This window comes from Mus caroli, unplaced genomic scaffold, assembly GCF_978045245.1.
Source record: "Mus caroli unplaced genomic scaffold, Mus_caroli_1 scaffold_14, whole genome shotgun sequence".
NCBI classification, from domain to species: domain Eukaryota; kingdom Metazoa; phylum Chordata; class Mammalia; order Rodentia; family Muridae; genus Mus; species Mus caroli.
The window spans coordinates 114,406,004-114,427,463 of record NW_028227269.1 but is presented as its reverse complement, the minus strand read 5'-3'; the positions used below and the strand labels follow the sequence as shown (position 1 = coordinate 114,427,463).

The following is a 21,460-nucleotide window of genomic DNA, read 5'->3' as shown; positions in this document are numbered from 1 at the left end:
CACTAGACCAGAACTGGGTGTGTGTGATTTCTTTTATAACTTACTTCACCAAATAAATATATTGAAGAAATAAATAGCTGTGAGGAAAATCACTCCCTCTCGACTAGAAGTTATGAGTTTTCCTTTTGAATATGTGAATATAATAGTTTGATAAAGGCATTTACTCCAATTTTGATTTGCAACAATACAAGGCAGTTGGTTAGCCACGAGGGGCTTCTGAAAGACAGAGGATAAAGATGGAGGGATCTCATACGAGGGAAAGGTGTCACTAAATAGAGAGCTAGGAGAACCCAACACTCAAAGCAATAGAAGAAGTCAGCATAACACATGGAATATAGAAGAGCCAAAGCTCAACAAGGGCATGGGGAGGCCTTGGTAGAGGCAAGGAGGCCATGAGGGGAGTCTGATGGTTTTACTAAGTTCAGGTCTAGGGTGAATTCTGAGACTGCAACCATGAGGACTGCGGGCCCTGGGTGGCTTGCATTCTACTCCAAATCCAGAAACCGTTTCTTGACCCACTTTCTCCATCACCACTCAGGTGGAAGTCCCACTGTGGCTGTGATTTCAATTTGCTGGCATTCCCTGCTGGCATTCATTAGGCACCGATCCACAAGCAAGCAAAATGACACAAGCAGGTTTTATGGAACCACATGGCATCACTGCCACCTGAGCAGATTTTCTGCTGCCTTAAAACTTAGAGACCACAGTATTCAAGTAAGAACCCACCCACCCCCATCTAATAAAGCTATTGGGTATTGCTGACAGGCAGTATATAGGTGTTGGCTGATTAAGCCCTTTCATAAGGCCTAGGCCTTTCTTAAATACTAGATCACCTCTGTGATGAAGAACCTACAACTGTGTGGCTACACAAGACACCAGGGAAGCTGGGACAATGCCAGGTGCTCAGGGGTCTGTGTTTCTCAGCCAGGGGGCCTCAGAAGAAGTATGCAGGACTTAGCAGGTCTACTAGATGGGCCTGCGATGTTCTTATGGGAGAGGGATTCTGAGAATATTAGTTCCCTTTTTTTAATCCACTGTATTTTAATGTCTCTATATAATGACTAATTGTTCATTTATAATCTGAAACATATGTTATTCTATACCTAGGTCTATAGGGTTGTGTGCACAGTCTCCAGTTTTCTCAATGTGAGGATTATGAGGATTTTCCCCGTACTCTTCTAGCATCTAGGAAACTGCATTTTATAAATATAAAGATGATGGATAACAGTATGATTTTAGATCAATATGATGTCATCTTACCTCCTTGTACACTGGGTCATCCACCTCTGATAGTCTGTGATCTGTAGAAGACAGAAGTGTGTTATCCAAGTCCCTGAAAAATGTCCACATGGGTGTCCCAGTGCATGACATGATGACCACACAGAGTCCTCATGTGCACATGAGGTGGAACAGCATGACCACATTTCTATAAACTGCAGAGCAGAGGATGGGTTTGCTAAGCAGACTTAGACACAGCATCACTTGCAGGCAACACTCTGAGCTTCACAGACGGACCTGCCAGCATCTTCAGTGTTTGCCATAGCTCGGAGGACCCCATGCCTCACCACAGTTAATCATTATAAAAGCTGGCAAATCAACCCAAACAACTTCATATTAAAGATCATGTGGGTTGTTACTCTGGCCAATGGGATGCTGCCCTGTTTTTCTTTCTATTGTTGTGAGAAAACAGCATGGCCAGAAGCAACTTGGGAAAGAGTTTATTTCAGATATAGTTTACTACCCATTATTGAGGAAGTCAGGGCAGGAACTCTAGGCAGAAACTGAAGCAGGGATAATGGAGGAAGGCTGCTTTGTAGGCTGGCTAATCATAGCTTGCTCAGCTTGCTTTCTTATACAGCCCCAAAACACCTGACAAGGGTGGCACTACCCACAGTAGACTGCACCCCTCCACGTCAACCATTAATGGAGAAAATACCCTTCAGACTTGTATGTAGGCCAATGTGATGGAGGTATTTTCTCAGTTGAGGTTCCCTCTTCCCAGATGACTCCAACTTGTGTCAAGTTGAGGGAAAAAAACCTAACCAGAACAGATTCCCAAGGGTGTGTAACTCAGGGAACATCCCTCAATTCACAGGGGACTCTAGATCTTCCTGTGTTTGGTTTCCCCTTCTGACACTTGTGACTTGCCTCTGTTCTACTCCACAGGGGAGGGGACTGTACCTCCCATCTGGCTTTCAACAGGATTTTGTATGCCTATCATCTTCAGAGCTCAGAGTCTAAAGGCCTGCCTGCCTTGAGCAGCCACTCCAGATTAAATGGAGCATGATGCTGTCTGCTGCTCCAAGTAGCCAAAGAAGTAGATGCAGACAGTTGAATGAACACTTTTCGGTTTATTGTTTAAATATTTGACAGTGCATACTGGCATGACCCAAACAAAGGCACTCTCCATCACTCCTAGGTTTTCCTAATTCTGAACCTCAGCACGCAGGAGTCAAACCCACTGTCTGAGATCAATTTGCCATTCAACATAATTGCTTGGGTAAGCTTAGTCTGTTAAGAAAGCTTTTAGAGGCAAAAGTTCAAACAGATAAAACTCTTTAATACATATCCATCTCTCCAGCAAAAAGAATGCATTTATGGCCTGGTGAGAAGGATTCCCCCCTCCCTGCAGCTCCCTCTTCTTCTTGTGGTCTTACTACCTCCCTAGATTCCCTCTCCATAGCTTATTCTCCTCTGCATGGCATGGTCTCACTCCTTCTCTAGGCCCCCTCCTCCTCCAGTCCCTCCATATAGCTTTTCCCCTTCCTGTGAACACCCAGATGCAAAGGATCCAAGGAGTAGGGGAGGTCACCTTGAAGCATTGTCTCTGGGGCATCTGTCTGCTCTCTTGGCTGTCCTTCAGCCCCTCTCCCATGGCTTTCTTGGCTTCCCTCTGCAGGATCACTTTGTATGGCTCCAGCAACTGAGTCTGCCTTCTCCTCCTTCATGGGGCCCAGGCGGTCCACTTCAGAGTTCTGCTGCAAATCCTTCAGGAGACTCTGCAGGAGTGTGTCTAAGGGCACAGACAAAAGTCAGAGTTAATGATCTAGGCAGCATAAGAAGTAGCCTGGCTTGGGGGGGTGTGCATGTGAACTTTTCTATGTTTAGCTGGACATAGAGCCCATGGAGAAGGAGGGACTTACTGAGTGCCCAGAGAAGGAGAGAGAAGGTCTCATCAGCAACTACAGATTCAACTAGGGAAGAGGCTCACATCTCATTGAGGATCTTTCAGGTTAGCAACAAACCATTATATCAACAAGAATAAGTGTATCTGTCTCTCCTAGAATAGAAAGCAATTACAGGATGAAGGGAGACTGTGGCTCATACTCTACCCTCACTCTACCTAGTCACTCAGATGCTGCCAAGATGGACAGCTGTCATACGTCTTGAAGCTTATGGAGATAAGCTTCGCCAGGCACTCTGAGCAGTGTGATGATATGTCCTGCATAGATACTGAGCCTGGTGGTCCCTATGCTGAGTGGGAAGTGAGCTCAGAAGGCATGTTCCCCACGCAGCCAGCCAAACCTTTGTTGGGGATGAGTCCATACATGGAGCTCAGGAAATGTTACTGCCTGGGGTGTAGAACCTTCTTCTTGGCTAGGGCCCAGGGGAAGGTTGCCAGGGACATATACTATGCTTGAAGTTCACCAGCCTCTACTCTTTGATAGCTCTAGCTAACATCTATTCAAGGTAGCTGTTGCAGGAACCAACTGTAAGACAGGAAGGTGATGCTTTTTAAAAGACCCTTATATGAGGCATGTTTGAAAATGAATATTCAACACAAATCTATGTTCCCCAGGACCCCAAATAGTCCTCTGACAGTGTGAGAAAGGACAAGTCTCCATGATGAGAGAGATGTGGGCTATATGGATGGGTAGACAGCCTACTTCAACACAGACCTCAACTCTGGGTCCATTTTATGTGTCTGCTTAGGGCTTTGTATTCAACTAACAGTTGCTATGCCATACTTTTACAATGAGAAACAACCACAAAAATATTGTCTGAGACCAAGTGTGTGTTTCTCTATGGGCGTTTCTCATCCCCCCTCTTCCTACCTCCTTCTCACTCCCCTTGCCCTCATTCCTTCTCCTGATCTCCCTCTCTGCTTTGATACAAAGCCCCATTGACTTGGTCCCACAAGTGTCAGACATCCTCCATCACAGACAGATGTGGGTAGGGAAACCAAGGTTCCCTTGCATCTGCCCAGTTTTGCTCCTGAACAACTTCTAGACCTCAGTGTGAGGTTGAGGGCAGGAAAGTTCCCTTAAGCTCAAATGTCTGGAATCATAGGTAGTGTCTGGAATATAAGGATGTAGCAATACTGAGAGGCTGTGACAGCCCCCTGAAGTTTATGTGTAAGCATACCTTGGGTGGACATTCAGGGATAATGCCATGTGAAGGGAGAAGTGCCCAGGGACAAAAGGAGACAGGATGTGCAGTGGAGCATGCTGGGAGTCCCTGTGGCCACTGTCTCATAGAGCCTGATCAGCAGAAACTGGAGACCCACAAGACCGCATCTTCAAGGAAGGGACAGCAAAAGACAGTGCTCATGAAAGAGCAATATCACGAGAGGATCGGGATAATACAGAAGTTTAGCTGGTGCTGGAAAACCCTTTAGAAGGATCTGTCAACTAGTCCAGTTCCTATGTGTACAGAGCCAAGTACAGTGTAGAGTGGCTTGCATACAACGGGAGTTGAAACTTGACCCTGACTTTCAACAAACAAGACAAACTATGACTGAGGATATTCAGGCCCTCTGCATGGGCAGGACACTATCATTTATACAAAGCAGCCTATAAAACAAAAACAAAACAAATGAAACAAAAAATTGTCAGGAAACTAGATATCAATAAAACAAACAAACAAACAAAAATTAAAGTGGGGTGAAGATATAAACAAAGAATTCTCAAGAGGAAACTCAAACATCTGAGAAACACTTAAAGAAGTGTTCAACACCCTTAGGGATTGGGAAATGCCAATCAAAACTAGTTTGAGATTTTTATCTTATACCTGCCATAATGGCTAACTGAGATCAATAAAACAAGTGTCAGCTCATGCTGGCAAGGATGTGAAGAAGGGTGCTCACCCATTGGTAGTGGGATTTTAGACTTAAACATCCACTATGAAAATCAGTGTGGCAGTTCCTTGGGAAGATGAGAATCATCTACCCCAAGATTTAGCTATAGCACTCTTCAGCATATATCTCAAAACCATTTCATCCTACCACAGGGGCATTTGCTCATTGATGTTCATTGCTGGTCTATTCACAAAGCAGAAATTGGAAACAACCTAGATATCCCTCAACAGAAAAATGAATAAAGAAAATGTGGTTCATCTATATAATGGAGTATTGCTCAGTTGAATCCCCCAAACAACCCAGACTGTTGCCAAGACTATAGATTGTTCTCAATAAATTAACAAGGCATTATTAACACCTCCACGATTCATGGAACATAGAAAAGTCAAGCTTTTGCCTACAGACAGCCTTTACCCCTGTGTTCTAACATCTCTAGTATAGAAAGCTACTCGGCATGCTACCAAAAACTAAACATAAACACCAAGGCAGACACAAACCCTTTGTTCTACAATGCTGCCATGACTGCAAGTGGTGTGCAGTGGTGCCACAAAGCTTACGGGAGTAACCAACCAATATCTGATTTGACTCATGGCCCGCTCTACAAGATGGAACCCATACCCCGTACCTGACACTGCTTTGATGATCAATAACCGGAGACTAGATAACTGAAGGACCAAGGTTAAAATCAAATTCTACTATTCTAAAAAAAAAACAAAACCAAACAAACAAAAAGAGTAACAAAAATGACTCCTGATGACATTCTCATAGATCAGTGCCATGTTCAGCCATCATCAGAGAAGCTTCCTCTGCAGTAGATGGGAAGACATACAGTCACCTACAGCCAGACATTATGCAGAGAGCGAGAGGCCTTGGAACACTTAGCCCTAAATCCCTCCCCTTAAAGCTCAAGAAATCCAAGGGAAGAAAAGGCAGCTCATGGGGTCAGAGAATATGGCATCTATTTTGGAGGTACATAAAAAAACAGGGGGCTGTCCATGTAGTTTGAGGGAAGATGAATTCCACAGTTCTTGTTAGAGGTTCAGCAATCACTCACATAGGTAAATACATGTGTTCTTCATCAGAGGTGCCATATTCCCAGAGAGCAGAGAAACAGCAGCTAGACTAGGTATCCACTCAGAGTCAGAGAGGAACAAGGCTGGGGTGGGCAGATGTGCCATAGCTGTACGCTCATGTAACAACACTGCTTTTGTGTCCAGACTCCTCTCCTGCCTGTTGATGGGAGTTAGACATAAGCAGTGCTGTGGAAATGTGCACTCAAGGACACTTGACTGAGAAGGACCAGCACCATCACTGATGATCTCATAGGACAGCCTCACTTCAGAACAGTAACTGTCAGCGGGGTGCATGGGGAACTTGCAAGCTGGGGGTGGTTACCTAAGCACACACCACAAAACTCGTTCCTATGCACAGTTCTGCCTCAACTCTAACAGAATAACAGATTCTAAGTCTGGTGGAGGCCAACTTCTCAAGTATAAGGGAACCCTAGATTTCTTTTTGTAAGAGTTCAGTTTTGGCATCTCTATCTCAACACTTAGATATGACAGCTCAGCTCTGTGTCTCCACCTTCCTGAGGCAACCTGACGGTGCTACCAGTCATAGAGGTCACCTAGATCTACATTGGGTCTCACACCAATCCTTAACTTATTGAAGTAGAAGCATCTGATTCTTACCAATAAGGTATGTAGGCTTTTTGCATTTTCCAGACTTTTCTCCTTTGAGCTAGGGTTGCACATTTCAAGTTTACTGCTCACCTCCTCCTCCCATCAACAGGCAGGAGTGGACTCTGGGCACAAAAGCAGTATAGTTACATGTGGGCAAGCCTGTCACACTAAACACACAGCACACAGAAACCTTCACACCTACTCCATACTCCCAATGCAGAGCAATGTGTACTGTGCCCAGAACCAGAGGGGACTGTGAGACCACTCCACAGATTTTCAGATAAACTGGACTGAGCCCAGCCTATTCTACAGCCCTCTGAGCTCTTGAGGACTCAGATGCTGAATTTGCATGTGCATCACAATATCATGTCTGGTTAATACGAGTCTTACAGCTGAGAGGACAGAAGACGGTGCTCTCGGTCATTCAGACCCCTGGTGTTACAAAGATTGGTATTTTAGAGCCCTTGAAGTGAATTTAAGTTTCAAGACAATTCCCAGTTGTCCTTGCCCTTGTTGACACTCCTCCCTCAGTGAGTTCTCATTGCACTTCTGGTCGCACTGCTATGGAGCCTCTTCTGAACTCTCCAAGCTACTCTAAAAGGGAAGCCTATGGGAACAGTCATGAGTGAGAAGATGCCTTTGTGACTGAACATCTCACTCCAAGAGTGAAAAACAAACAAACAAACAAACAAAAGATGCATGATGTTTTACAGAGTGTCTCTCTCTCACTTCCTTCAGTAGTGGTCACAAGGCCAAGCTCATCATGGTGCGTGCGCGCACACACACCACTTCACCATGAGCAGGAAAGTATCACAGTGTGGCTCATGTCCTTGACAATACTGTGCTCCATTCATATGGGCCTTGCGGACAAGGAAAGCATCCAGCTCTGGAAACTAGCATGCCAACCAGAGAGACTGCAGGTAGTCAAGGGGGAAAGGGTCAGAGAGAGAAATTTAACAAAGATGAAGCTCACCATACAAAAGCTAACCCTAACCCTGCTTGATCTATAGGCACAGAGCTACCAGAATACACAGGCACTAAGGCTATGGAGAGCCACTTACCACTTTTTTGGGGTCAAATAATTCCAGGTCTATATAAGATTCCCTTCTTTCCTTCTAGAGCAGGGACTACGACTTTGGGTCACAAGCATGAATGAAGTTCCTGGAAATCACAATGCCATTCCTGCAGCACTATGCCCCTTAGGGCTGTGGAGCTGGATCATCAAGAGGAAGAGCTGACTAGAAAGGAGGATGAATGCCATGTCCCAAAAGTGACTTCACACAGCTGAAAGAGATGGAACTCCGGCATAGACTTCATAGTCCCACATGAGGGATAGTCTGAGTCTTGTCCCAGAATTCAGGGAGTTTTGATCTCACTGTCACTATTCATTTATTGAACAACAAAAGCCAATAAGGTATATAATGTCATCTGGTGAAGTCATAGCTTAAGGCCTTGGCACATCACAAGCACTGTCTCAGTAATGGGCTAATGATATGGATTGCGTATGCCTCTCAGTGCAAACCTTAACCAAGTAACACAGAAAAACAGTTGAGAGCCCTTAGATGTTCAGCCATGCAAGCCAGCTACAACCTCTCAATATGCCCATTACCCAGATTAATATTGTACTTTGGCACTTGAAGAGATTGTTCAATGGTAAAATACTTGATACTTTTGCAGATAATCCTAGTTCAGTTCCCAGTACCCACACTGTGGTTCACATACATACCAGCTCTAGTACTATGGGATATAACACCCTTTTCTGGCCTCCAGGCCTACACATGGTTCACATACATAAATTCAGGCAAGACACTCATACATATAAAATAAAATAAAACCTAATTTTAAAAAAAGATTATGACTTTTAGTACAATTTTTTTGTCAAAGTATAAGCATGTATATAAAAATAAAATGTGAATTTTGGCCATTAAAGGCAGGCCCCAAGTTCCACTCAACCTCCCATCCACTCAAGTATCCATCCATCCATCCATCCATCCATCCATACACACACACACACACACACACACACACACTCCACCCATCCTTGCAATCTTTATACATCCATCTATCATTAATCTCCACCTACCTACCAACCAATAAACCCAACTAGCTATCCATCTATCTCCATGTATGCATCCATCCTCTGAAGTACTGCGATCACAGGACAGCACCACCACACCTGGCTCACAATATCCTAATGGTTGGCCAGGCATATAAATTAAGTTTGCTTATTGTGATGGTTTGTATATGCTCAGTCCAGGAAGTGGCACTATTAGGAGGTGTGGCCCTGTTGGAGTAGGTGTGACCTTGTTGTAGTGTTGTGTCACTGGGGTGTGGACTTTAAGACCCTCATCCTAGCTGCCTGGAAGCCAGTCTTCTGCTAGCTGACTTCAGATGAATATGTAGAACTCTCATCTCCTGCACCATGCCTGCCTGGATGCTGCCATGCTCTTGCCTTGATGATAATGGACTGAACCTCTGAACCTGTAAGCCATCCCCAATTAAATGTCCTTTAACAGTCCTTATAACAGTTTAAATTGTCCTTATAACAGTTGCCATGGTCATGGTGCCTCTTCACAGCAGTAGAACCCTAACTAAGACACTGACAATATATGCTAAGTCTTTCTAGATTCAAAACATTTTGGGGTGTGTATAGATGTGTGTATGAATGTGCAAGCATGTGTCATAGATGTGTGGTATGCATTCATTTTTATATGTATATATGTGTGTTATATGTATATGGTACACATGATGTTTGTGGTGTGTATGTGTGTCTATGAACAATATTATATCCGTCCATAAAATTATGCCTTAATTTTCAATCTTTTCTTCAGAGGCTGATGCAAGAGGTTCTGGCATTATAGTTCAGTTGGACTATACAACACGTTCATGTCTCAAAACAAAACAAAGGAAACAAGCCCCATGAGATGACCAAGTGACATTTTCCACCACTATTTTTTCCCCATAAAACAGACAGGTATTCAGGATGACTGTCACCTAACCTGTCACACATTTCAGTGTTCATGCAGCAACTTTCTTTCTGGAATTTCAACTAAATAGCCTCCAAACTTTTGCAAAATAATCTGTTTGTAAACGACTGCGTGTATTTCACCCTACAAGCTGACAAGTTGACATAAACAGAAAACCATCTTTCCAAACTTACTATAAATCTTTAAAAAATTCAAAGCCTAAAACTGTTCATTTTTGAAATTATTTTTAGAAATCTGTTACATATTTTTATTATCAAACAAATTAATTTACTGATTTTTTTTAAAGATAAAATCCAAATTATACCTTATCAGAGGTTGGAGCTCGCTGTTTTAACTTTGGAGTCTAAGTTATAAAAGAGAAAGTATAAATTGGATACTTAATAAAATTAATAAAATGTGTAAATGATAGAGGGTAAAAAGTAATTAAAACAATTTCTGGATGTATGTTAAACCTCATTATAAGCACATGGAGTGCAACTGGTATGTGTCCTTGGAATATAGTGTAAAGATGAGTACAGTAACTAAATCAAGAGGCTATGTGTTTGGAAGATACTACCCTCTGCAGGCATGGATACCAGAAGAGGGCCATATATGTGAGTGAGACTCGGCACATGCTCTGAGAGCACTTTCCAAGGCAGGAAAAAACATTTGTAGATGAATGATAGCTTTTTAGTTCTAGTGACCATCAACAGCCAAACAGCCCAATCTGCATAAGTGATCCCTTCCCCAGGGCTTCCACAAGTACAGGGCAAGTGTCTTCCATCCTCAACCTGCAGAACCTTTCCTAGGAGCTCAAAAATAAAAGGCTTGACTTCTAGGATGATGCTACCTCATTCTCAGGTCAGCTGTGTTGCCCAAGACGCTGATGTGACATTTCCTAATGCCTGCCCCTAGTCCAGAAATTCCTGAGAATCCCTGAAAAGACCAAAACTAGGTCCTACACTAGTTCTGCTATTCACACTGTCAGGAGTACCTGCTGCTACAGGCAAGTTAGTCGTTCAGGGCTCCCAAACATAAACAACCAATGGAATTTGCTCTTCCAGACAAGTATCACCACTTGGAAAAGCAACTTGTTTTAGAGTCACCAGACCCAGGTCAAGCCTCGCTCTGCCATGCATGCCCCTGGGATCCTGAACCCTCTCAGTGCTTTTTACCCAAATGAGGTTTTGAGAAAGTTGGATGCAAGGAATCAGGGAGGTTAGCTTTCATGTGGCCAGCACTCGGCATGGCCATCCGGAAGGTGCTTTTCTCACCTTCTGCTCTGACTTACAACCTTTCAGAAGCAAACTCTCCAATGGTCCCCATCAAGTTCTTTCTCATCTCATCAAAAGAGGGAGGAAATATGGTGGCAGTATGGAAGTGCACACTGCCATCCATGGTCCTGTGCTCTGAAGATGAAGGTCACATCAAAGGAGACATGACCAACAGCTATGTCCACAGCTGTGGTGGAGCTATAAAACAGACACCTCCATCTTCCAGGTGAAATAAGTGTAGCTTCTACAAGTGCTACATCAAAGAATGAATTTCCCCATGTGTGCATATAGTGAATTATAGCTTATGAGCACTTGAGGGGTACTGTGAAAGGTTCTAGGTTGCTGTCTAGCAAAAAAGGGAGTCCGTAACATAAAATGGAAGCCATCTCCACATAACTGCTATGAAGTATGCACTAGGCATCTTCTGTCTACACTATCACATAGGCATCATTGTCAACCTCTTAAAGGGTTGTACTGAAAAAATGCTTATCTAAAAGCCCAGCTGCCCTGCTGGAAGATGGAGTACAGCTCAGCACAATCAAATGCCATCAAAGTAGATCTGCCTCTGTTCTGTCCATTGAACTACACATCGCCGAGCTCTGGCTAGCTCATAATGACATTTTAAGTAGCTTTCAATGCTTTGTGTGAGCTCTAGCAGGGCAATTACATGAAATGTCAGAACATCAAATATGTAGTCCTGGAATAGGAGATCACCTCACAATGACTCTGTATGCACAGCTGTGCAGGCCTGACCCACTAAAATTATATGTCTTTGCAGGGTGGCTCAAACAAAACGTTACATGCTTTAGTGAGTGAGTGATAGCATGCAGAGGGTTCACTGCAAACCTGCTTCGGTGAGCAAGATGTGAAATACACATAACAGCATTTGCTCTGTAGTAAACAGTAGTATACAGGAAGGATGTTTTAGTCACATCCATACTTATCTTACTTCTTAAATCATCCTCATTCCACCTTTGCTATTCCTCAACTTCAGCATCCTCCACATCTTCATCATCATTCCTTACTGTCACCATCACCAGCATCCTAACTGTCACCACCTTCACCACCATCATCATCACCACCACCACCACCACCACCACCATCATCATCCTTACTATCAGCCTCACTTTCACTACCCCACATCCACCATTCTTACCTTCAGTACCACCCTTACCATCACTGTCACCATAACAACCACCTTTACCAGCATCCCTACCATTCCAACATTATCATCCTCACCATGATCGCCACTGATCTTGCTTCCATCTTAACCACCTTTACCATCCTCATGACCAATGTCCTTACAATCTTCATCATCACCATGACCACCATCACCCTTTAATATCCCACACCACCTTAATTATTGTTTCATTATCACCATGGACATCTCTATAATGACCCCCATCATCACCACCACCACCACCACCATCATCACTACCACCACCACTACTGTCATCATCAGGTCTAAAACTCTCATCATCCTGAAGAATTGACCATGCCTCTTATATGAAAGACACATAGTCCATTTGATTGCTGAACTCCATTTAAATGTTGCTTATTTTCAAAAGATTCAGAAAAAAAGTTATTATTTTATTCTCTCTTCACCTGGGTTTCTACATCAGTGTATTGTCTGAATCCACTGAAAACAATCCAACAATGGTAAAATGTGCTGTCTACAGTTTGAGGGGTGTATTACAGTTAAGTGTCATTCATTTCTCAGAGGTAAGTATATGAGAAGTGCCCCAGATGCATGCTGGGACAGACACCCATTGTTTTTAGGGTGTGTTTCATAAGACTCTCCATTCAAGCAGTCTATCTTCTCATTTCTTGTGGTTATGAGAGAAGGAAGGAGAAAGTATTACATATGTGGCTTTGGTAAGGATGAGAAAGTAGAAGCCAAACAGCTCTGTGTGAGTGCATGCCTGTGTGTATGTGTAGATGCACTACTAGAGGGGAGTTGCTCTGTCACTTTCTGTTTTGTTGTCTTAAGACAGTTTCTCACTAAACCTGGAGTTAGGTCACTTGGCTCCAGTCATCCTCCTGTCTGCTCCTACAGTGCGGGTTTACAGGAACATCATGGCCATTCCCAGGTTTTCAGTGGATGCTGGCATCTGACTTCAGGTCCTTATGCTTGTGCAGTAAGAACTCTTACACAATAAGCCATCTGGCTAGCCCTTCAGCTTAAAACAAAGCAAAACAGCAACAACAACAAAAATGGATACAGAACTTTATGCCACTTAAGTTTTTGTCCAGGGACAGGAGAAAGCTAGTCCAAGTGAAAGAGTAAAAAGACAAGTCATGTGGACCGCTACTACCTAGTGGCAGAACTCAGCAAAGAGCCTTGGAAGTCCTGTGAAGTGTGGGGACCTCCCATGTCTCCTGGGGGAAGTAGGATGACCCTCGTGTATCTGTTATGCAAATGTGTACACTTGTTATGTTTGCAGTGGGTTAGGCACACAACCAACAGTCTTTTACCAAGGCCCATTCCTGGCATTAGAGGTTTCACTTGATGGTGTAGGGTGTCTAACTGGGGCATTGTCGGCTCTGTTGTATGGTAACTGCATATTCACATATAAAAAGGGATCAAAACTGTGATTTAATGGCCAAAGTCCAGGAGCTGTTAACCAGAGCAGAAAACTGAATAGCGTTTAGTTGATATTTAGGCAGCTGGTTCTTGGTGAATCCAGCTTTCCCTGAAGTGATCCAGGTGTTTGCTCCAGTACCATTAACCTCTGAGGTATTTTTTTTCTCTCTCCTGGAAATTGAAGTTGATGACAACACAGCTTTTGAAGGCTGAATGAGCAGTGCTTGGGATAATTTGCAGATGTGTCCACTCATTCATTCACCCAGCGAGCAATGCAACTGTCCAAGCTAGTCCCAGGACACGACAGGAGAGCATGGTGTCCTGCCTTCTATGAGCCCATGGGCCACAATGGGGATTGGGGACACTCACTACAAATCCACCTGAATATTTTAAGGAGATGATTGGGTTGGAGTGTTTTTTTCTAGAATGGGCTCAGAAAACAAAGGGACTGAGGATCTTTCCAGTTTGTGAGTTGTATATTAATGATAAAGCCAGAACCTGCCATAAGGGGTAGGTGTTCCACTCCACCAGCAAACTTAAAAGAGACAAGGGCCGGGCAGTGGGCAGTACCCAGAAGCACAAAGCACCTCCACAAATGCCTAAGGTCTAACAAGAACTGTCATATGCCAGGCACAGAGCAGAAATAGTTAAACACCACTGGGATACAATTAACAAAAATGTACAATATGATAAACTCCTTCAGAAAACTGACCTGGCTGCTGAGAAAAACTACCGCAGACAAGAATGAGGAAAAGCCTAGATATTTCCAGAAGCCCAAGGCCTACATAGGCCCTGTTGTGAGAGCCATTATGCAGTTGGGAAAGGTGAGCCCTGAAAAGACACTCTGTGGCCCTGTCACTATGAACACTCATGTGCAATGATGCCACTGTGGTTGGGACCATACATTGGTCCTTATCTCTCTCTACCATATTGGAGCATGGGCAGGTACAATAACAGTGACTGAGTTCAGTTCAAAATCACGTGGGAAGGGTGGGGGTGCAGAAGCATGGGGACCCAGGCCATGTGCTGAAGCTGCTGTGACATGCACAGGGTTCCCCACCCAGTATGGTTTTGTTGTTGGTGTTGGTAGTGATGGTGGTGGTGGTGGTGGTGTGTGTGTGTGTTTAGCATTTTATGTGGTGCTTTTAAAAGCATGCAGTGAGGTTAAGAAGACCATTCGTACAGCAGTTTGGGAAAGTAGACTGCACACTGGGCAAGCAGCGGGACCACAGAGCCATGGAGACTGTAGGTGGGGGCACTCTATCCACAAGCATCCCATTTTCCAGTTAGATTTTCATCCACTGGTAGAAAAATGGTATCTCCCTCTTTTCCGCTCTAATCACTGTGGCGGAGTCCAGCAATAAATGGGATTTTTATTTTTTAGGTTGGGGAGATGGGAAAAGAAATAGAGTAAGGGGAGTCAGAGAGAAGAGGAAGGCCCTATATGACCATAGAGGAGAAACAGCAGGGGACACAGAAAAGGCATGGGCATCTCCCCTTAGCAGACTTACTGAGGTAATGGGCAAAGATCAAGTTTACTATCTATATGCAAAGACAGGAGGCTGTGCAGACAAGTGAGGCCAGTTAAGAGAGTCCAGGAGCTGGGGAGGTACAGAAGACCATATGGTCAAGATAAGGGGTCCCTAAAAGTGCCGGTGCTATAAAATCACCAGCACAGGCACAACACTGTAAGGGAAGACCAGCTGTTGGCTACATACAGTCCTCTTAGCAAACACAGAGTGTGTATGCAATATCTCTAGTGGGCATACCGCCTGGTTCATGCATGCTGTCCCTCAATCAGCAATGAGAAGGAAATATTCTTAATGGCCATGTGGTAACTGCATTCCTGAAAATGTTAACAATGTTCTAACAGGCAAGGGAAACGTGCAAATGAGGCTGCCTGTCTGGAAAGCAGTGGCGAGAACCAGGACTGTCGATGAAAAGTGAGCTTTGCTCACAGCTGACAAGCACTGCCACAGTGGCCCTCAGCTGACTCCTCAGGGTTCTGTCTGCTTAGCTGTAGGATCCACGTGTCTCTATTGGTAGAGGCACAGCATAATATGTCTGCTTTGAGATAGTCTTACAGACGGTTATTAGAAAGCAAAAGGACTAGAACATTCTATAAGTGATAAAGGAGCAGGATCCAGCAAGCACCCAAGCTGCCATCCCTCTATAGATAGCCCCCACTTCCCTATAGACAGGCACACAGGTTCACCACTCTTACCATAAAACTGAAAACCACAGCATTGATAAGGGCCACACTAAGGTCTACACTATCCACCACTGCATTGTGGATGGTGCTAACTGTAGACTGGACACCTCTGAGGATTAATTACTCAACCATATCTGGAGGTTAGCCATAAATTTGGCCTCCTAGAATGACATGACATGGAACACCTGACAGCATTCCTAGTCTGTGCTGGAAAACACAGGACAGATGGCACAGTCCAAGGTTCAGTCTTAAAGGGTAAGAGCTAAGCCAGTCATCTATACCCTGAGTGCTTGCCTCCTCTCCAGCTATTGAGGGTATCCTCATGGCAGGATTCCTCTCTGCAATGGGGGACTCTGAACCCACATAAGGTCGCTTTGTCACACTGTGTCTACAACAGGCATGTGATGGAAATACCCTCCAAGAAGAAATCATCAATACAGTGAGAGTGGGCCATCAAAATACTCACCATCATCCACGCTGGGGGAGTCTTTGGAGTCTCCAGGAGATGGAGGCCATCTCTGAGACAAAGCAGTTGCTGAGAATGGCCTTGGTGCTCTCGCAGAACTATGTACAAGGTACCGTGGCTCTGGGTCATTTTCTCCAGGAAGCCTCTGAGCAGTGTAGGCACCCAGTGCTGCAATCAGCTTCTGTTTGTCTATGTCGCCGTCTACCTTGGGGCTGAGCTCATCTGGCTGGAGCCGGCTGAGGGGCCGCAGAAGGTTATCAGGATACTTGATCCGGGTTGCTGGAGGATAGGTCAGTGCTGATGTGTGGGCCACGTAGGTCAGGATGTTCTCAGGGGAAGAGTTCTCACCCTAGAGAAAAAGAAGAGATGAAGTAAGGTTAGGTCTTCACCATCAACCACCCATGCCCAATGGCAGAAAGCTTCTCTGATGTATGAGCCTTGTTGAATGGCTAAGCTCCACACTTCTTAGTTACCAAGGCAATGGTTTTTACGTAGCACTTTCTAGAGATGCAGCAGGCCATGAAATCACACAATCCTGTGGTTTTTAGTGGGTTCACAGATGTGCAAACATCACCACTAAATAATCTCGTAACATCGCCTCATCAGAACATTGTTCAGGTTCCCATTCTTCTCTCATCACCCCAGGCAACCAGTTTTACTTTATGCACCTGAGAGTGTGTTCCTCTGCAGACATTTCTGTAAATGGAACCTTATAGCATGTAACCATTTGCATCTGGCCTACTTCATGGCATGTGCCAAGGTCCCCCCTTCCTGTTTTAGGCTGAGTGAGTCTCCTCTGTGTATTGTTACCACATTCTGCTTATTCATAGATCACATGGTAGACATCTAGTCTTCCACTTTGTGCTACTTTGAATAATGCTATTATTAAATAACTGTATGCTGCCAAGTCTGGAAGATGGACAAATGTTGGTGCATATAAGTCTAAGAGATGAATTCACAGGGTCATGTTATCATTATATTTAACACTGTGCAAAAGGTGCCAGCTTCTTTTGTAGCTCTGTCAAACAAAGAATTGGGCTCGGAGTCTCTTCAACACTGTCATTTTATTATCCCTATAGTTACTTATACCAGCCATGCTTGTGGCTGGGAAGTACCATATCGTCATGTTTTGTGGTTGTTTTGTTTTTATTGCATCCCTCTGGTGGCTATTGATGTTGAGAAATCTTATGTGCACAGTGGCCATGTGTACATCTTTTCTGGAGAAATATTAGAATCGGCTGCTTGTGCCAGTGTTCTCTGTGACTCGAGAGCATAGCTTTCTTGTAAACACAACTCCCCTTCAATAGAGATTGTCTGGAGCCACTTCTTTCCCCAGATCTGACTATTCACTGAAGTGAGTCTCACTCCTACTCTTTATGCACCGATGTCCTATACTGCAATGTTGCTGGAGCACATTATCACATACTGCACTGTTATTCACTAGTTTGTTCTCCACTTGACATGGCCCCTCGAATCCAGGAGAACATGTCTTCTCTACGCTTTCTGTAACTAGAACAATGAAGGTCCATTACCTGAGCATGGTATGAAATGGTAGGCATCTCATGATTCTACTCTGACAAATGACCTCACCAACATTCCACAGACATACACAGTACATTCCAATTTTGAGATCATCAAAACAAAGAAGGTTGTTCTGGAAGCCTACTGAGAGATACCTTGATGGTAGGGAAGGTCCAAGGGTCCCACCCTCACACATATTTTCAAACTGCATTCCTTGGTATCTTTTGCCTTTATGCTTAGAGCACATGATCTATCTAAGTTAAGGGGAACAGCTCTGGATGAGGTTTGCAGACATAAATGTCATTAATGTAAGTATCTTAGACTCTTGCATGTGGTAATGTCCAAGCAAGAGTGAATGAGAGCATGGGAGTGAGGAGGGACAGACAGAGGCAGAGGTAGAGACAGAAGGACAGAGACAGAGAAAATTACTGCTGGGTGTATACAGATGTGCATGTGCATAGGAGACCAGAAGGTAGCATTATGTGTCTTCTATTATTCTCTGGTTTGGTATTTTGAGACAAAATTCTCACTGAACATGGACCTCATTAATTTGGCAAGGCTAGCTGGCCCGAAATCCTCAAGGGTGCTCCTGTCTCTTCCTGCTCTTCTTTGGAATGTGTCATCATGCCTGGCTTTTACAGGAGTGCTGGGCACCTGAATTCAGGTCCTGATGCTCAGGCTTAAGGTTAGGGTGACCAAGCTTAAGGTTAGGGGCAAGTTTTTCTACAGTAAGCTGAAAGTTGGGAAATGTTTGACATGGGTCCAGTTGCAGCTCCTGTGAAGGAATTTGAACAGATCACTACACCTTTTGGAAGTTACTTCTTCTGATGAAGGAGTTTCAACATTACCTCTTCGATTCTTTTTCTGCTGTTGTTATTGTTTCCAAAATGACATAACTCTATCGTCTAAATGGTTTAGTTTTTGTGCAAGTCAAGCTGCAATCAGTTGTTCTTTTAGAAAATAAAAAGTCAGAAGAGGAGGGGCTTGCGAGCAAGAATACTGCCAAGAGAGCAGCCCTCCAGTCATACCCCACAAGTCAGGTGAAGGAGTCAGCTGCAGGCTCTGCTGCTCCTCTCCAGGAAACTGTCTGCACACCGGGTCAGGTCACTACACCAGAGGCTGGGCCCTCATCCGAATGCTCATTAATGTGCCTGCAGCATCCTTTCCTCTCTCTGATGCAGCCTGACGGCTCTACTCAGAGGATCTCTAATTAGCGCCTCACATTGGACAGCTCCAGGGAGAGACACCAGGCTTAGTCCAACATCTGTGCAGCAGGCTGGGACCGACAATCTGCTTTCAGTGTTTACACTCTGACTCAAATTAAGGGGAAGAGGAGGAAAGAGCATTCCAACATACAGCACAAATCAGAAACTCTGGGGAAAAAAATTGCAGAAAATGTTGGTTCCCAGTATCCCACTCCCTCATCCCACGTAATGGCTTTGACACTCTGTTGCCCTCAAAGGAGGCAACTACAACCCTAAAGGCAGGTGACAATACCAGAAGGGGACTTGTTCTTTGGTGACTCAAAGTAGGGGGTCTATTCTAGACTCACCCTGACACAAGCTCCAGAATAACTGAGCATTAATCATATGTAACTGGACAGACATGGCAGACATCCCTTGGCTACTGCTTCCACCATTGCTTTAATCACTGAGCCTCTGACAGTCAGACACTCAAGGAGGTTGTGGAGGAGAGCTCCACTTGTTCTCTTCCTTCCACCTTCTCTTTCACTCAGAGTTTAAAATTACAGACGTTTCCACAGTCTCTTCTACCTCGAAGAAGTTTTGAATCTCAACCTATCAATAACAAGATGTTTCCAGGAGTAATATTGGGTAATCTGGAAAAAACCTGAAGATTAACAACCTAGAATCAAGAAGACTCACTGGTCTGTTTCCAAATCAAGGTGGGCACTTGTGGCGTGAGAAGTTTCCAATCATATGGAGGGCCCAGTTAGGGTGTTGGGTGAGGACCACCGGGAGGTATAACGTCACTGAGACTATTCCCAGAATTCTCTGAGATTCAACAGGAGAGACTTTCTTCTAGGCACACACCTTACTCAACCATCACTGTATGGGAAAAGGCAGAGCCACTCACCACAGTGAGAAATTAACAGGAAAGAGGGCACACCAGGAAGGTAAGTGCAACTGCTGACATGGCTCTGTGCACTACACAGCTCTGAACCTCCCATCTGATTTCTTGAGCTGTACTGTTACAACCTGGAAAACCAGAAAATAAAAGATCTCCCTTTCTTTGAAAGTGGATTTAAAGATTAGGAATACAAATGGCAGATGTGCCTAGATTAACAGAGGACCCTGAGGAAGAATGTGGTGATGCTACTGTCCAACCATGCTGTCAGCATCAGCATCCTCACCAGCATCAGCATCCTCACCAGCATCAGCATCCTCACTAGCGGCAGCAGCACCCCAGCAGCATCCACAGCATCCCATCTGTGAGCATCACTCCATATAGCATCAGCATCCTCACCACCAGCAGCATCCTCACCAGAAGCAGCAGCACCCCAGAACCATCTACAGCATCCCACCTGTGAGCATTACCCCATATAGCATCAGCATTGGCAACAGCAGCAGCATCCCTACTATCAGCAGCATCCTCACCACCAGCATTGCTCTTGCCACTTTGTGCTGACCTTCTGGTGACTTTCTAGTGAAAAGAATAACTATAACATGGCCCTATCTTCAAACAGCTTGAAGATCAACTGACAAGCTAGGTCAGAGAAACCGATGGCAAATTAATACCACACTATACAGAGGTTCAGAAAAGAAATATTCTTCGGAATGGAGTGATTGCATTCAATGTGGCTGGTCAGAGCTGAAGCCTGCCTCATTTGCCCACTTTCCCAGGTTGTTGAGACAGTAGCTCCCCTTGCTGTTAGCTTTTCAGGCTATAGTGTTAGAGGCAACATCAAGCTTCCTTCTTAGACCAGTGTGCCTCTCTTAGAGCCCATACCCAATCTCTGCTTGTATAACTATTGTTCAGACTGACAGGAAGGCCCAAAGGGCCTGGGAGTCAGACAGGACACTCTATAGACAGAAACTCATCGACACACTGGCCACTCAGCTCTTTAGATATTCTCTTAGCCAAGGATCCACAATAAACCAGGAAACTTAAATCAAGACCCTGTTGGCCACATAACACACATCTTTTCTGGTGTGCCCAAAGGCAGTTGTTGACAGTCCTGTTGATCAAGATGTAGCCTCTGGCCTGACATAACAGTGGGGGAGGGGTCATGTCCAAGGCTTCTTAATGAGATGGCCTCATAGCAAGACACACTGGATCTCTGGTTGCCAAGGAAATAAAGGAAGGCACCAGCCATCCAGCACTGATCACTGGTAGAAGGCCATTTAGCCATGGGAACCGTGGAGAATGGTGTTTTTCTTTTCTCTGTCTTTTTGTCAGTTTGTCACAGATCTCTGTCTGTCTGCCTACCTTTCTCGACTTGTCTGACCCATCCCTGTCCCTGTGTGTGTGTATGTGTGTGTGTGTGTCTACCTCTCTCTGTGTGTCTCAATCTCTGTATCTTTGTGTATTTCTCTCTTCACCTTTGTGTTTGTATGTCTCTCTAGACCTATCTCTTTCCTCTCCCTGTCTCTCTATACTTGATTCATTCTCTCGCTGTCTCTCTGTCTCTCTCGGTCTCTCTCTGTCTCTCTCTGTCTC

General features: G+C 44.5%; 1 protein-coding gene across 1 annotated transcript in view; it reads right to left on the bottom strand.

Moving 5' to 3' along the window:
* Window positions 1-21,460, bottom strand: part of Ptprn2 (protein tyrosine phosphatase receptor type N2) — an 808,594-nt gene that overhangs the window by 418,683 nt on the left and 368,451 nt on the right. The window contains exons 6-8 of the mRNA XM_021179074.3: window positions 16,262-16,610; window positions 2,813-3,013; window positions 1,261-1,301 (exon numbers count right to left, since the gene is read on the bottom strand). Of these exons, the coding sequence (XP_021034733.1) occupies window positions 1,261-1,301; window positions 2,813-3,013; window positions 16,262-16,610 (591 nt within the window). The remainder of the gene's footprint in view (window positions 1-1,260; window positions 1,302-2,812; window positions 3,014-16,261; window positions 16,611-21,460) is intronic.